This window comes from Scyliorhinus torazame, chromosome 7 (assembly GCF_047496885.1).
Source record: "Scyliorhinus torazame isolate Kashiwa2021f chromosome 7, sScyTor2.1, whole genome shotgun sequence".
NCBI lineage: Eukaryota > Metazoa > Chordata > Chondrichthyes > Carcharhiniformes > Scyliorhinidae > Scyliorhinus > Scyliorhinus torazame.
Genome location: NC_092713.1, coordinates 253833673 through 253851071, shown reverse-complemented (window position 1 = coordinate 253851071; position 17399 = coordinate 253833673). Strand labels below are relative to the sequence as shown.

Here is a 17399-nt window from a genome sequence, read left to right as displayed (position 1 = left end):
CAACTCCACCAATTTTTGTCGTCTGTGAACTTAGTAATCCGACCAGCTACATTTTCTTCCAAATCATTTATATACACTATGAACAACGAAGGTCCCAGAACTGATCCCTGTGGAACGCCGCTAGTCACAGCCTTCCATTCAGAAAAGCACCCTTCTACTGCTACCCTCTGTGCCCGAGCCAGTTCTGTATCCAACTTGCCAGCTCTCCTCTGATTCCATGTGACTTCACCTTTTGTACCAGTCTACCATGAGTCCCTCATCTATCACCTTTGTCACTTCCTCGAAAAATCCGATCAAATTAGTGAAGCACGACCTCCCCTTCTCAAAACCATACTGTTCATCAGTGATAAGTCCATTTGTTTCCAAATGTGAGCAAATCCTGTCTCTAAAAATCTTTTCCAATAATTTCACTACCACTGACGTAAGACACACCAGCCTATAGTTTTCCTGGATTATCCCTGTTGCCCTTCTTAAACAATGGAAGAACATTGGCTACTCTCCAGTCCTCTGGAACTTCATCTGTAGCCAATGAGGATACAAAGATTACTGTCAAGGCCCCAGCAATTTCCTCCCTTGCCTCCCTCAGTATTCTGTGGTAGATCCCATCAGGCCCTGGGAATTTATTTCCAAAGATGTGCAGATTAGGTGGATTGGCTATGCTAAATTGCCCTTAGTGTTGGGTGGGGTTACTGGGTTATGGGGATAAGTTGGAGGTGTTGACCTTGGGTAGGGTGCTCTTTCAAAGAGCTGGTGCAGACCCGATGGGCTGAATGGCCTCTTTCTGCACTGTAAATTCTATGATATCTACTTTAATGCTTTTTAAGATGCCCAACACCTCCTCTTTATTAATCTCAACATGATTCAGAATATCTACACCCTCTACCCTATACTCTTCATCAACCAAGTCGTTCTCTTTGGTGAATACTGAGGCAAAGTATTCATTTAGTATCTCGCCCATTTCCTCTGGTTCTATACATAGATTCCCTCCAATATCCTTGAATGGACCAACCCTTTTCTCTGGCTACCCTCTGGCTCTTTACATATGTATAAAACGCCTTAGGATTTTCCTTAATCCTGTTTGCCAGTGACATTTCATGACCCCTTTTAGCCTTCCTAACTCTTACCTTAAGTTCCTTCCTACTTTCTTTATATTCTTCAAGGGCTTCATCTGTCCTTAGCCTTTTAGACCTGACAAATGCTTCCTTTTCTTTTGACAAGGTTCATAATACCCTCGTTATCCAGGGTTCCCTATACTTGCCAACCTTTTCTTTCGTCCTCACAGGTACGTGCCGGTCCTGAATTCTAATCAACCGACATTTGAAAGCCTCCCACATGTCGGATGTTGATTTTCCCCTCAAACAGCCTCATCCAGTCAACACTCTCCAGATCCTGCCTAATGCTGTTGTAATTAGCCTTCCCCCAGTCTAAAACCTTCACCTGAGGACCACTCTTGTCCTTATCCATAAGCAGCTTAAAACTTACAGAATTATGATCACTGTTCCCGAAATGATCTCCTACTGAAACTTTGATTACCTGGCCGAGCTCATCCTCCAGCACCAGGTCTAATATGGCCACTTCCCGAGTTGGGCTATTTACATATTGTTTCAAGGAATCCTCCTGGACGCTCCTTACAAATTCTGATCCATCCATGCCTCTAGCAGTAAGTGTGTCCCAGTCAATATAGGGAAAGTTAAAATCACCCACCACAACAACCCAATGTGATTATTTCCTAGGTAATGCATAATAATCTAAAACCTATCAATGTAAAGCATAGTGCCCTCCCTGTGCACCTGGATCCTTGACCTCCTCACCAACAGACCGCAATCTGTCAGGATAGGCAACTGCACCTCCTCCACAATAGTCCTCAACACCGGAGCCCCGCAAGGATGTGTGCTCAGTCCTCTACTGTACTCCCTATACACCCATGACTGTGTGGCAACGTTTAACTCCAACTCAATCTATAAGTGTGCGGATGATACGACTGTGGTGGGCCGTATCTAAAACAACTACGAATCAGACTACAGGAGGGAGATAAATCACTTGGTTGCATGGTGCACCGAAAACAACCTCTCATTAAATGTTGGAAAGACCAAGGAACTGATCATCGACTTCAGGAAGCGCAGCACGACACACACACCCGTCTGCATCAATGGCTCCAAAGTGGAGATGGTCGATAGCTTTAAGTTCCTGGGGGTCACCATCACCAACAGTCTGTCCTGGTCTAGTCACGTTGGTGCAACAGCCAAGAAAGCCCAACATCTCTACTTCCTGTGGAAACTAAAGAAATTTGACAAACTTCTACAGATGTGTGATAGAGAGCATCCTATCCGGCTGCATCACAGCCTGGTATGGCAACTGCTCAGTCCAAGACCGCAAGAAACTGCAGACTGTGGTGAACTCAGCCCAACGCATCACACAAACTTGCCACCCCCACATTGATTCTGTCCACACCTCTCGCTGCCTCAGGAAGGCAGACAGCATTATCAGAGACCCCTCCCACCCAGGCATTGTCTTCTTCCAGACCCTTCTATCAGACAGAAAGTACGGAAGTCTGAAGACTCGCACATCCAGACATAGGAATAGCTTCTTCCCCACAGCTACAAGACTCCTCAACGACCCCCCCTCGGACTGATCTGTTCCCTGTAAGAACACTATTCATGATGCCCTATGCTGCTCTTGCTCATGTATTTGTTTTGTTTGGCCCCTTGTTCCACACTATAACCAATCACTGTTTTATTGATGTACCATTTGTCAATGTTCTCTGTTGATTATTCTTGTGTCTACTATGTACCTACTGTGTACATTCCTCGGCTGCAGAAAAATACTTTTCACTGTACTTCGGTACATGTGACAATAAATCAAATCAAATTAAATAAATAATTCGGAGGACAAAATGAAGCTCCCAGGATCATTGAAAAGGTAGTGGATTTGGAAAAAAATAACAGCTGCAATTCAATAACAACTTAATGTGAGGTTATACATTTATGCTATGAAAGGGGTTTGACGAGTGATGTGGAGTAGCAGAGGCATTTGTGGACTCAGGTTCGTAAGAAATTAAAAGCAGCACATCAAGTAAATAAGACCATTAAAAATTCATTGAATACTTGGTTTGATGGAAAGAGATAAGAGAATATAAAAGTCAACAAGTAATGGTGAATCTATTTAATAAAGGACCACAGTTGCTTTAGACCCCACATTTTAGCAAAGAACATTCAGGCACCACACAGATTAGGTTTCTGCTAGGTATGAGGAAATAGAAATATGAAGCAAGACTTAGAAATATTGGTTTGTTCCCATTAAAACAATTATGGACTTGTGTGAAATGGGAGGACGTAACAGAAAGAAACAGATGATTCCAATGATTGAGGGATCTGGAACACGACAATATAGATAGATATGAGCTTAAATGCAAGAAATTTAGCACAGAGACAAGATAAACTTTCTTAGAGTGGCAAAGTTATGGAATACATCACTGGAGTTGGTGATTGAAGCAGACACCATATCAAACTTTTAGATTTCATAGAATTTACAGTGCAGAAGGAGGCCATTCGGCCCATCGAGTCTGCACCGGCTCTTGGAAAGAGCAACCTACCCAAGGTCCACACCTCCACCCTATCCCCATAACCCAGCAACCCCACCCAACACTATGGGCAATTTTGGACACTAAGGGCAATTTTGGACACTGAGGGCAATTTATCATGGCTAATCCACCTAACCTGCACATCTTTGGACTGTGGGAGGAAACCGGAGCACCCGGAGGAAACCCACGCACACACGGGGAGGATGTGCAGACTCCGCACAGACAGTGACCCAAGCCGGAATCGAACCTGGGACCCTGGAGCTGTGAAGCAATTGTGCTATCCACAATGCTACCGTGCTGCCCCCAAAGAATAGATCAGACTGAACGAAGATAAAAGAATATGGCAACAATGCAGGCACATGGGATTAGAACTGGTTCGTGTGGAGGATAAACAACAATGAGGACCCAGTGGGTCAAATGGCTGTTGCTGTGTTTTAATTTCAATGTAATTTTCAAAAGCAATGCTTATCTTACATAGTCTTAGGCGCAAAGCAATGCATATCATAATTTTCTTAATATTTTTTTAAAAATAAACTATCAAGAAAGCATAACTTCAATACATGCAATTGTAAAACTAACAGTAAAATCATTTCATTCTTGATCCTTTATTTCATTCATGAACTTGAATAAATCCCCTCAACCCAGAAAATATATAGATATACAATATGAACATGATCACTGCAGATACCCTCAATGAACAAAAAAATTAAAGTGATAATTTGTAAAAGTCATAGATAATCTAAAAACCATGAAGGTACAAAAAATGATCTTAGGTAGGTTTTTCTGTAGCTGTAAATATTGCACAAAAGTAGATTCATTCTACACAGCTTGTGTAAACATCAGTTCACTTTCCACTTTTAAACCAAGACAGCTCCACAAATGGGATGTAGATTCTCCATTGTTAGGATATCAAGGATGAGGTATTTAGAAATGTATTCCTTCTATGTATAACATTATATAGATTTAAAATCAAATATGCAATATATGCATAACCTAAATCAATGCACGTGTCCCAATTAGCTAACTTCATTTAGTTAAGCTTTCACATTTTGTAAGAAGAAAACAAACTGAGAGAATATAAAAGATTGGTCAGAACACCAATCTTAAAATGCTTGCAGTCTTCATTCTACAGTGACAGACTTGGCCAGGTTTCGAGGAAAGTCAACCTAAAAGAAGAAATTAAATTTTGTTAATGGACACTTACAGTAAAAATGTAATTTCTTCAGACAGGGGAGATAACAAAATTGATGGCTGGGAGGTTTGCTAGTTACTTGGGAGGATTTAAACCAGTATGGCAGTGGTGTGGGAATCAGAGCGTTAGCTTAGAAGGTGTAATAACTGAAGGGGAAATAGAGAACAAAAATAAGAGAACAACAACACCACCCTGTCTGCTCAAACGCAGTGGTCTGATGTTTATTTGTTACAAAGCCAGATGTATAGCAGGTAAGGCAAATGAACTTAAGAGCACTGATTAGTACTTGGAACTATGATGTTGTGGTTATCAGAGAAACGTGGTTGAAGGAAGGACAGGATTGGCAGTTGCATGTTGGGAGGATATAGATGCTTCAGGAGCGAGGGGGATGTAAAACTGCTGTGGGAGTAGCATTACTGGTTAAGGAAAATATTATACCCGTACTGCGGGAGGACACCTCGGAGGGCTGAATGAGGCAATCTGGGTAGAGCTCAGGAACAAGGCGGCGGCAATCACAATGGTTGGCGTTTATTACAGCCCCCTCCCCCCCAACTGCCAGCGAGAGATAGAGGAGCAGATAGGTAGAGAGATTTTGGATAGGGGCAAAAGTAACTGGGTTGTTGTGGGAGGGGATTTTATCTTCCCCTGTATTGACTGGGACTCACTTAGTACTAGAGGCTTGGATGGGGCAGAGTTTGGAAGGTGTATCCAGGAGTGATTCTTAATACAATATGTAGATAGTCCATCTAGGGAAGGGGCAGTACTGGAACTGGTATTGGGGAATGAGCCTGAACGGGTGGTTGTGGTTTCAGTAGGAAAACATTTTGGGAGTAGTGACCACAATTCCGTAAGTATTAGGGTACTTCTGGACAGGGATGAGGGTAACCCTCGAGTTAAGGTGCTATACTGGGGAAAGGCAAATTACGATAACATTATACAGGAATTGAAGAATTTGGATTGGGTGTGGCTGTTGGAGGGTAAATCAACATCGCACAAGTGGGAGTCTTTCAAGCAACAGTTGATTAGGATTCAGGAAAGTTCCTGAGAGAACGAAGGATAAGTATGGGCAGTTTAGGGACCTTGGATAACATGGGATATTGTCAACCTTGTCAAAAATAAAAAGGAGGCTTTTGTATGGTTAAAAAGTGTGGGGACAGTCAAAACCCTGGAGGAGTATAAAGAAAGCGGGATATTAGGAGGGCTAGCAGGGGTCATGAAAAGTCCTTGGCAAGTAGGATTAAGGTGAATCCCAAAGTTTTTTATTTACATGTAAAAAGCAAGAGGGTGGCCAGGGAAAGGATTGGACCACTTAATGACAGTGGGGAGAATCTATGTGTTGACCCAGAGGAAATGGGCAAGTACTAAATGAGTACTTTGCATCAGTGTTCATCAAAGAAAAGGACTTTGTGGCAGATAGTCTGGGTCATGTTGACATCAAAAAGGAAGAGATATTGGGTGTTTTAAAAGACATTAAGGTAGATAAGTCTCCAGGGCCTGATGGAATTCACCCCAGAATACGGAAGGAAGCAAGGGAGGAAATTGCTGGGGCCTTGACTGACATCTTTGTATCCTCATTGGCGACAGGTGAGGTCCCAGAGGACTGGAGAATAGCTTTTTTTTAAAAAAAGAAATATTTTTATTCAAATTTTTACATATTTTCAACAACCCCCCCCCCCCCCCCTTACAGAAAAAAGAAAAACAAAGAACACATAAACATCTTACAACTACATCACGAATTCCCCCAATATACAAACCCCCCATTAAGCAATAATAAACACAGTAGAAAACACAAAGTACACCCACCCCCCACCGGGTTGCTTCTGCTGCTGACCACCTCCTAACGCTCCGCTAGAAAGTCTAGGAACGGTTGCCACCGCCTGAAGAACCCTTGCACAGACCCTCTCAAGGCAAATTTTACCCTCTCCAATTTAATGAACCCTGCCATGTCGCTGATCCAGGCTTCCACGCTCGGGGGCCTCGCATCCTTCCACTGTAGCAGAATCCTCCGCTGGGCTACCAGGGACGCAAAGGCCAGAAAACCGGCCTCTTTCGCCTCATGCACTCCCGGCTCGTCCGATACCCCAAATAGTGCTAACCCCCAGCTCGGCTTAACCCAGGTGTTCACCACCTTAGACACCGTCATCGCAATACCCCTCCAGAACCCATCCAGCGCCGGGCACACCCAGAACATGTAGGTGTGATTTGCTGGGCTCCCCGAACACCTCCCACACCTGTCTTCCATCCCAAAGAACCTGCTCAGCCTCGCCCCTGTCATAAGCGCTCTGTGAAGAACCTTAAATTGTATCAGACTAAGCCTGGCGCAAGAGGAGGAAGAATTAACCCTACCCAGGGCGTCCACCCACACACTCTCGTCTATCTCCTCCCCACGCTCCTCCTCCCATTTACCCTTTAGCTCCTCCACCGAGGTCTCCTCCTCCTCCTGCATCTCCTGGTAGATCGCCGAGATCCTGCCCTCTCCGACCCACACCCCCGAGTGCACCCTATCCTGGATCCTGAATGCTGGAAGCAGTGGGAACTCCTTCACCTGCCGTCTTACAAACGCCCTTACCTGCATGTACCTGAAGGCATTTCCGGGGGGAAGCCCGAATTTTTCCTCCAGCGCCCCAAGGCTCGCAAACGTCCCATCTAAAAACAGGTCCTCCATCCTTCTAATTCCTGCCCTGTGCCAGCTCAGGAACCCTCCATCCATTCGCTCCGGGACGAACTGATGGTTCTCCCGGATCGGGGACCAAACCAAAGCCTCTACCTCACCCGTGTGGCGTCTCCACTGCCCCCAAAGTTTCAAAGTCGCCGCCACCACCGGACTCGTGGTGTACATAGTCGGCGGGAGCGGCAGCGGCGCTGTCACCAGCGCTCCCAGACTCGTGCCCACACAGGACGCCATCTCCAGCCCCTTCCACGCCGCCTCCTCCCCCTCCATTACCCACTTGCGTATCATCGCCACATTGGCAGCCCACTAATACCGACACAGATTAGGAAACGCTAACCCTCCTCTGTCCCTACTCCGCTCCAGAAACACCCTTCTCACCCTTTGGGTCTTTTTCGCCCACACGAATCCCATGATGCTCCTACTGACCCGCTTAAAAAAGGCCTTAGGGATCAGGATGGGGAGGCACTGGAATATAAAAAGGAACCTCGGGAGCACCGTCATCTTCACCGCCTGTACCCTACCCGCCAGGGAGTGTGGCAGCATATCCCACCTTTTAAACTCCTCATCCATCTGCTCCACCAGCCTCGTCAAGTTGAGCTTGTGTAGGGCCCCCCAGCTCCTGGCCACCTGGAACCCCAGGTACCGAAAACTCCTTTCCGCCCTCTTCAGTGGAAGCTCGTCTATCCCCCTTCCTTGGTCTCCTAGGTGTACCACGAAGAGCTCACTCTTCCCCACGTTGAGCTTATACCGGGAAAAGTCCCCAAACTCCCTGAGGATCCGCATCACCTCCGGCATCCCCCCCACTGGGTCCGCCACATACAGTAACAGGTCATCGGCATACAACGAAACCCGGTGTTCCTTCCCCCTCCGGACCAGCCCCCTCCAATTCCTGGACTCCCTTAGAGCCATAGCCAAAGGCTCAATTGCCAATGCAAATAGCAAGGGGGATAGGGGGCACCCCTGCCTCGTCTCCCGGTACAGCCGAAAGGATTCCGACCTCCTCCGATTCGTGGCCACACTCGCCACCGGGGCTTCGTAAAGTAGCCTAACCCAACTAATGAACCCTTCCCCGAACCCAAACTTCCTCAACACTTCCCAGAGGTACCCCCACTCCACTCCTATCGAAGGCCTTCTCCGCGTCCATCTCCACCACTATCTCCGCCTCCACTGCAGGCATCATGATTACGTTAAGGAGCCTCTGCACATTGGTATTCAGCTGCCTTCCCTTAACAAAACCCATCTGGTCCTCGTGAATCACCCCGGGACACAGTCCTCAATTCTGGTAGCCAACACCTTCGCTAACAGTATCGCGTCCACATTGAGGAGAAAGATTGGCCTATACGACCCACACTGTAATGGGTCCTTGTCCCGCTTCAAGATCAGCGCCCTGGACATCGTCGGGGGTAGGGCCCCCCCCCTCCCTCGCCTCATTGAAAGTCCTCACTAATAGAGGGCCCAGCAGGTCCTTGTACTTCCGGTAAAATTCCACCGGGAACCCGGGCCTTCCCCGCCTGCATACTCCCCAGCCCCTTAGTCAGCTCCTCCAGCCCTACCAGTGCCCCAAGCCCAGCCACCTGCTCCTCCTCCACCCTCGGATACTCAGTCAATCCAAAAATCGACGCATTCCCCCCTCCTCCGTCAGGGGCTCAGACCTATACAGCCCCTCATAAAAGTCTCTAAATACCCCATTTATTCCCACCGCACCGTGTTCCCCCCTTTATCCCTAACTCCCCCAATCTCCCTCGCTGCCTCCCGCTTCCGAAGCTGGTGTGCCAACATCCGGCTAGCCTTCTCCCCGTACTCATACACCGCCCCTTGCGCTTTCCTCCACTGCACCTCTGCCTTCTTGGTGGTCAACAGGTCGAACTCGGCCTGGAGGCTTCGTCGCTCCTTGAGTAGTTCCTCCTCGGGGACCTCTGCATACCTCCTATCCACCCTTAAAATCTCTCCCATCAATCTCTCCTTCTCTTTCCTCTCCTTCTCCTTGTGGGCCCTAGTGGAGATTAGCTCACCCCTAATCACAGCCTTCAGCACCTCCCAGACCACCCCACCTGCACCTCCCCATTATCGTTGGCCTCTAGATAGCTTTCAATGTACCCCCGGATCCGCCCGCTCACCTCCTCATCCGCCAGCAAGCCCACAGCGGGCACTGGTCCCTCTCCCCCTTAGCTCCAGCTCCACCCAATGCGGGGCATGGTCTGAGATGGCTATGGCCGAATACTCAGTGTCCTCCACCATCGGGATTAGTGCCCTGCTCATAACGAAGAAGTCTATCCGGGAGTAGGCTTTATGGACATGGGGAAAAAAGAAAATTCCCTGGCCCCCGGCCTGACAAACCTCCATGGGTCCACTCCTCCCATCTGGTCCATAAACCCCCTCAGCACCATGGCCGTCGCCGGCCTCTTACCCGACCTGGACCTGGAGCGGTCCAATCCTGGATCCAGTACCATGTTGAAGCCCCCTCCATTATCAAACTTCCCGCCTCCAGGTCTGGAATTCAGCCCAACATGCGCCGCATAAATCTGGCATCGTCCCAATTCGAGGCATATACATTCACTAATACCACCCGCACCCCCTGCAGCTTACCACTCACCATCACATACCTACCTCCATTGTCTGCCACGATGTTCAGCGCCTCAAACGACACCCGCTTCCCCACCAAAATCGCCACCCCTTGATTCTTTGCGTCCAACCCAGAGTGGAAAACCTGCCCTACCCACCCCTTTCTCAGCCTAACCTGATCTGCCACCCTCAAATGCGTCTCCTGGAGCATAACCACATCTGCTTTCAGTTCCTTCAGGTGCGCGAACACACGGGCCCTCTTGACCGGCCCGTTCAGGCCTCTCACATTCCAAGTTATCAGCCGGATCAGGGGACTTCCCGCCCCTCCCCCCTGATGATTAGCCATCCCCTTTCCTAGGCCAGCCACGTGCCCGTGCCTCCTGCACTCTCCATTCCCCCCAGCGGCAGACCCCCGCCCCAACTCTCTCTCCGAGCTCCAGCTCCCCTTTGGCCAATGCAGCAGAAACCCAGTCCCCCCCCCCCCCCCCGCAGAGCTAGGTCCCCCCCCCCCCCCTAGCTGCGTTGCTCCCCCCATAGCACTCCCGTAAGTCAGCTGACTCCTGCTGCGCTCCCGCCACTCCATCGACCCCCTAGTGTGGTAGTCTCTCCCCCCCCCCTCCCTCCTGTCCATCAGAGGGCGCTCCTCTCCAACACCACCCTTCCCCCCCGATCCTGCCCCCTTCCTTCCCTAGCGCGGGAAAAAGCCTGTGTTTCCATCAAACCAGCCCCGTCCTCTCTGGCGCAGCTCCCTTTTGCGGCCTAATCTCAGCTCCCCCACCTCGGGCCTCCCATCGCCCCTCCCCCCAACGGGGCCCCGTCCTTGGACTGGAGAATAGCTAATGTGGTACCGCTGTTTAAGAAAGGTAGCAGGGATAATCCAGGAAACTATAGGCCGGTGTGCCTCACGTCAGTAGTAGGTCAATTATTGGAGAGAATTCTCAGGGACAGAAAAACTCTTAGGAATATAGAAAGTCAGAGAGATCTGGGCATACAGCTCAACACAAATGAACAAGATGGTCAAGAAAGCATATGGAATGGTTGCCTTCATTGGACGGGGCATCGAGTATAAAAATTGGCAAGTCATGCTACAGTTGTATAGAACCTTGGTAAGCCACACTTGGAATATTGCGCACAATTCTGGTCGCTACTCTATCAGAAGGATATGGAGGCTTTGGAGCGGGTGTAGAGGGGGTTTGCCAGGATGTTTCCTGGTCTGGAGAGTTTTAGCTATGCGGAGAGGCTGAATCGACTCGGAATGTGTTCATTTGAACGACGGAGGTTAAGGGGTGACCTGAAAAGAGGTCTATAAGATTATGAGGGGCATGGATAGAGTAGATGGGCAGGCACTCTTTCCCAGGGTGGAGGGGTCAGTCACTAGGGGGCATAGATTTATGATCCGCGGGACAAAGTTTAGAGGAGGTGTGCGAGGTAGGTTTTTAAAAATTATATTTTAACACAGAGGTAGTGAGTGCCTGGAACGTGCTGCTACGGGAGGTTGTGGAAGCAGATACATTAATGGCGTTCAAAAGGCATCTCAACAAATAGACGGATAGGATGGGTATAGAGGGATACAGCACTAGGAAATGCTGAGGGTTATGGTCAAGGGTAGTATCATGACCAGTACAGGCTTGGAGGGCCGAAGGGCCTGTTGCTGTGCTGTATTGCTCTTTGAAGCTGATGCTGAAGACCAAGGCCACAAAGATTCCCTTCTTAACAGCACTGTGGGTGTACCTACACCACTTGGACTGCAGCAGTTCAAGAAGACAGCTCACCATTGATTTGTTATGCTCTTGGTGTAGCATAAGCGGCTTCCTTGTGGTGCACTTGACAAAGGAAGGTTCAGACGTGGAGATAACTTCAACACGTTTATTGAACTATTTACACTTCTATTACTCGGGTTCGACACTACTGCTAATCCTACTATAGCTACCCAGACTGACTAACCAGTTGCTGCAATCCGCGTCGTGGGAGTGATATTGAATCAACCCTGTGTTTGTACTCACTGTCTCCAATGGAAAGAGGCAGATCATGTGTGTGGTGTCCTTTATGTATGGGTTGGTGTAATGCCCTCCTGTGCTCATGTCACCTCTGTGTGTATCGTGAATGTCCATTGGCCGTGTCCTATCTAACTGATCTATTGGTTGGGTGTATGCGTGTGTGATGTCTCTGGTACTCCCTCTAGTGTCTAGCTAGCCTACATGTATTTACATTGATGCACATCACCACATCCCCCCTTTTTTGTATGTTACATATTTTCTGTACACTTTGAGAAAATTGAACAAAAACAGGTAGACAAGTTAAGGTATATGCAAGTCATGGGAACAGTGATTAAACAATAAGTCCAAATCATTCGTGTGAGTCCATAAACCATCAATCATCATGGTCAAATGTCTCTCTTGGTTATGAACGCCATCAACGTCCCTGTGCCACAGGAACCAAGAAGTGGTCAAATCACTTTGCTGTCTGATTTGGAATCCCTTTCATTTTCGATGTTTGTGATGGTGCTGTCGGATGGCATCTTGTAGCTGATAAGGTGTTGACATTGAAGAGGTACCATCAACAGTATAATTCGAGGTCACGGATGTGCCATATGTTGAAGTTGGATAAGACTGTACATACTGGTTCTGGCCACGTGCTGTGCAGGAAGGGTGATCCTGCTGAGAACCGTTGAAGCTTGTCGAATTGGAAACAGAATTGCTGCTCGCATCAATGCCTGGTGATAGTGTGAAACTAGAACCTTGCATCTGATAGGAATATGCCGTTTGGCCAGGCTGGGGTGCAGCAAATCCTGGGCTGTAACTAAGGCATCCAGTCTGTAGTGCAGATTGCGCTTGCGGTAGTCCTCCTTCTGTTTTGATTCCATTAGTGGGCAATCCGTAGTGCTGGCCTGTTTGAGAATATGCTGCATAGACTGCTGGCTGCTGCATGCCTGAATACTGGGTTTGTCCAGCATGAGCTGTCATTGGCTGCACTGCTGGTGTGGAAAAAATATGTGGATATAGCAGTGGTGAATATTGGTGTATTCCTCTTGGACTGTAGCCACTGCTTATTACTGACCCAGTGTAATCGTTAAGTGATCCATCTCCTGTCGTTGTGGCATCTGCTGTCACCCTGAGTGTGCCATCATTGAGGTTGCGGCATTCCCTGTCTGGAGTAAAGTCCGGCTTGCGTGAATCAGAGTCGGCGTTTGGTTGCTCCCCATCTGGAGTCTGGTCTGTTTTAACTGAGTCAGTGTTGGTTTGTTGATGCTCCCCGTCAGAAGTCAGGTTCACTGGAGTCAGCTGAGATTTCTTGAAGCTGCACATCTGGAGTCGTAACATGCAGGAATGCATTGACTTGTGGAGAGGTTCGAGCGAATGAGGGTGGAAGTATCGTGGTGTCATTGGAGTCACCAGTGGTCTCACAGTTATCATCAAGTGCCTCTGTACACACTAGCTGAGGTCTGTCACTTTGCACATCTTGTATGGGAAGTGGGATGCTGTCGTCACTCGTCTCACATACCATGGGTAGAGCCTCAGTAGCTGCTTGTTGTTCACTTGGGTTAGGTAAATTGTCAGAGTCTTCATCTGGTGGTGCAAACAATGTGGATGGACTGTCATTGTCTTGCTGTTGTCCTTCATTTGGGCTTGGACTGTCATCATCGAATTGTTCTTCACTGTAGCATGATAGACTGTCATGGTCGTCCTGCTGTGCACTGGAGTGTGGTAGACCTGCAGTGTCTGCTGCTAGTTGGTCAGAGGAGGTTGCTGGACCTTCATGGTCTAGTTCCTGCAAGGACTGCGCTCTGGAGTCTTACGTTTCTTCTATCATGGTGTCTATCCACGAGCTCGCTGTGGAGGCTTGTGACACTGGAGTCACTTCTTGTTCGTGCAAGGACTGCGCTCTGCAGTCTTGCGTTTCTGCAATTGTGGAGTCTGTCCACGAGCTCGCTGTGGAGGTTTGTGACACTGGAGTCCCTTCTTGTTCATGCAAGGACTGCGGTGTGGAGTCTTGCATGTCTTCTTTTGTAGAGTCGGGAACCCTGAGTGGTGTGTGGACCACGCTCTGTGTGGCAGCAGGCCATTCTCTGTGGGATTGTACCGCTCTGTCTCTTGGTGTCAGGCCGCAGCATAATCCTGCACTCACGAGTCGGGATGTCATATCTGCTGGGCTGAAGATCCTCAAATCCGAAGAACTCGTCGTCGGGATCGTCAATGTGCAACACGTCTAGTTGCGGATCGGATTTGGTACTGGGGTAGCCTCCCAAGGTGAAAGGTTTGTCTGAGTCGTTGTCTTCCAAGACCACATCATCACGTTTTGTGTCGGAGCTGGCATTGGGCTCGCGTGGTCCAGAGAAAATGTAAAGGTCGGTTTTGAAGTATTCAAGGTCGGAATCATCAGTTTGGGCGTAGGTAACTGCTTGTCGCAGGGTTCTTCAGAGGTTAATTTCATTTCCTGGTTCAATTTGAGGCATCATGCTATCATTCCAGGTGAAGGAAGGTTGTTTTACGGCTTTAAAAGATTTTTTTTGATTTGGGACATTTCCACTTTAAATGGGCGTGGTCCGGGCCTCTGACGTCATGACGCATGTGACATCATACGTAGGACGCGATCGCTGTTCCTGTACCGGGGTTTGTTTCCGTGATTGCGCATGCGCGCCGTCTCGCGCATGCGCAAATTGACCTTCCCGTTCTGTGCGCTTCTCGCGCAACTGCAGTCCCTTTAGATAGATGGCCGTCGATCAAAATTATTCTCTGCTCCGGGATTTCGGCCTCGTGGTGAGTACTGGCGCTTCTCTTACCTTTTCTTGCTGGTTGGAGTGTGTTTTCCTCACAGTATTTGCCGAATTTGTCCAGGACTGCCTGGAAGTTGCTCCTCTTTTGCCCTTTGGAGAACTTGAATTTTTAAAAGATTTCTTCTGCTCTGGCACCGGCGATGGTGAGCAGAAGCTCTGACTTTTCAGCATCGGCCAAGTCTTGTAGGTCGGCTGCTACCAGGAAGATTTCAAACATTTGCCGGAATGCCCGCCAGTTTTCGCGGAGATCGCCGTGGCACTGGAGCTGCTGCGGAACCCGGATCTCGAACATCTTGCCTGGGTATCGTTGCTGGTTGTCACTGTACGCTGAGGTATGGCTATATAGATTGAAACAGTTCACCTCTGGTACCATGATTTGTTATGCTCTAGGTGTAGCATAAGCGGCTTCCTTGTGGCGCACTTGACAAAGGAAGGTTCAGGCGTGGAGATAACTTCAACACGTTTATTAAACTATTTACACTTCTATTACTCAGGTTCGACACTACTGCTAATCCTCCTATAGCTACCCAGACTGACTAACCAGTTGCTGCAATCCACGTGGTGGGAGTGATATTGAATCAACCCTGTGTCTGCACTCACTGACTGTCTCCACTGGAAAGAAGGCAGATCATGTGTGTGGTGTCCTTTATATATGGGTTGGTGTAATGCCCTCCTGTGGTCGTGTCACCTCTGTGTGTATCGTGAATGTCCATTGGTCATGCCTTATCTAACTGATCTATTGGTTTAGTGGGTGTGTGTGATGTCTCTGGTGCTCCCTCTAGTGTCCAGCTGGTCTACATGTATTTACATTGATGCACATCACCACAACCATCACCTTCTCAAGGGCAATCAGGGTATGGCAATAAATTCTACCCCAGCCCATATCCCATGAAAGAATATATTTAAAAAATCAGTTTCTTCAAGCCATTCACCAAATAAACAGGGTTACTCCCAGCTGAAAAAGCAACAGGAAGATTAAACTCTCTACTGGTGGCAGCGCAGCACAGTGAGTAGCACTGTTGCTTCACAGCACCAGGGATCATGGTTCGATTCTCGGCTTGGGTCACTGTCTGTGCGGAGTCTGCACGTTCTCCCCGTGTCTGCTTGGGTTTCCTCCGGGTGCTCCAGTTTACTCCCACAAGTTCCGAAAGACATGTTGTTCGGTGAATTGGGCATTCTGAATTCTCCCTCTGTGTACCCAAACAGGCGACTGAGTGTGGCGACTAGGGACTTTTCACAGTAACTTCATTGCAATGTTAATGTAAGCCTACATGTGACGCTTATAGAGATTATTATTATTATTATGCTGCTTGTCCAGCTAAGCCAATCTATCAGTTAGGATAATCAATGGAGCTTTTAGGTCACAAAATACCAGCAATATTCCTGTACATATAAGGAAGTTCCTGAGCATAAGATAATAAGATCCCCGTGGATGGTCGGAGAAAAACAAGTGACGAGGGAAAGACAGACAGAAAAAGAGAGAGAGGCAAAGAGAGAAACATTATTGTTTAATATTGTATTGTCTTCAATGTATAATAGAAGATTTGCTTTTGCTATAACCTCATGACAAGTCATGAACCTTTAGTGGTTCATTAACTGAGACACCGGCTCAACAAGTTATTGAGAACGCTGCATGATGTACACGTGCTTGACATTTTTCTTACCCAAATGTACAGTGGCTACAGGGGCTACCTTGATCCTGCAACTGAGTAAACTTCTTGACGAATTCAACCAAATTCATAAAACATGATCTTTTTTTCCAGAAACCATGGCCGGGATTCTCCGACACTGCACCGGGTCGGAGAATCCCCAGGGGGAGGCGCGAAACCCGCCCCGCCGCCGGGTGCTCTATGCTCTGCTGCCTATTTTCAGGCAGGGCTGGATTCCCGCCACGCCGGTCGGGGGCCGTTGACAGCGATTCTCCGGGCCCAGATGGGTCGAGCGGCTTTCCATTTTTGGCCAGGCCCGCCGGCGTGGGTTACTCAGGTCCCACACGGCGGTACCTGGCAGGTGAGTATGCGGGGGCGGTCCTCGGGGGGATCCGACCCCCGGTGGGGGGGGCCACGGGAGCCTGGTCCGCGATCGGGGCCCACCGATCTGCGGCGGGCTTGTTCCATGGGGGCACTTCTTTCTTCCACGCTGGGCCCCTGTAGGGCTCTGCCAGATTGCCCAGGGGCTGGCGCAGAGACGAGTACCTCCCGCGCATGCGCCAAAATACGCCGGCCGGTCTACGCATGCGTGGAATCACGCCGGCCGTTCCGTGCATGCGCGAGATCACGCCGGCCCTTCGGCACCGGCTGGAGTGGCGGCAACACCTCCGGCGTCCACCTAGCCCCCTAGAAAGATGAGAATTCCTCACCTGGGGGGGCCGATGACGCCAGAGTCGTTGGAGCCGGTTTTCCTGCCAGCGTGGGGTCTTAGTCTCGCAGAAGGGAGAATCCCGGCCCATGTTGAGAATCGCAAAATCCCCTTTCTCCATAAAATCCACTCATGGACCCATTATTACCCCAGGTTTCAAGTAGAGCTTAAAAGTTGTAAGTTTGAATCAGAATGGTACTTTTGAGAATTTATGGATATTTTCACTTCAGTGATTAACAATTGTGTTATTTAGACTTCCGGT

At 48.7% G+C, this 17399-nt stretch overlaps 1 protein-coding gene across 2 annotated transcripts in view; it reads right to left on the bottom strand.

The window, feature by feature from the left end:
• Positions 1 to 3993: 3993 nt before the first annotated feature.
• The window catches only part of LOC140426959 (glutamine--fructose-6-phosphate aminotransferase [isomerizing] 2-like), a 136175-nt gene continuing 122769 nt past the window's right edge, over positions 3994 to 17399 (bottom strand). For both annotated transcript variants that reach the window (XM_072512274.1, XM_072512275.1), the window contains one exon: positions 3994 to 4746. In XM_072512274.1, the coding sequence (XP_072368375.1) occupies positions 4702 to 4746 (45 nt within the window). In that variant the 3' untranslated portion in view covers positions 3994 to 4701. The remainder of the gene's footprint in view (positions 4747 to 17399) is intronic.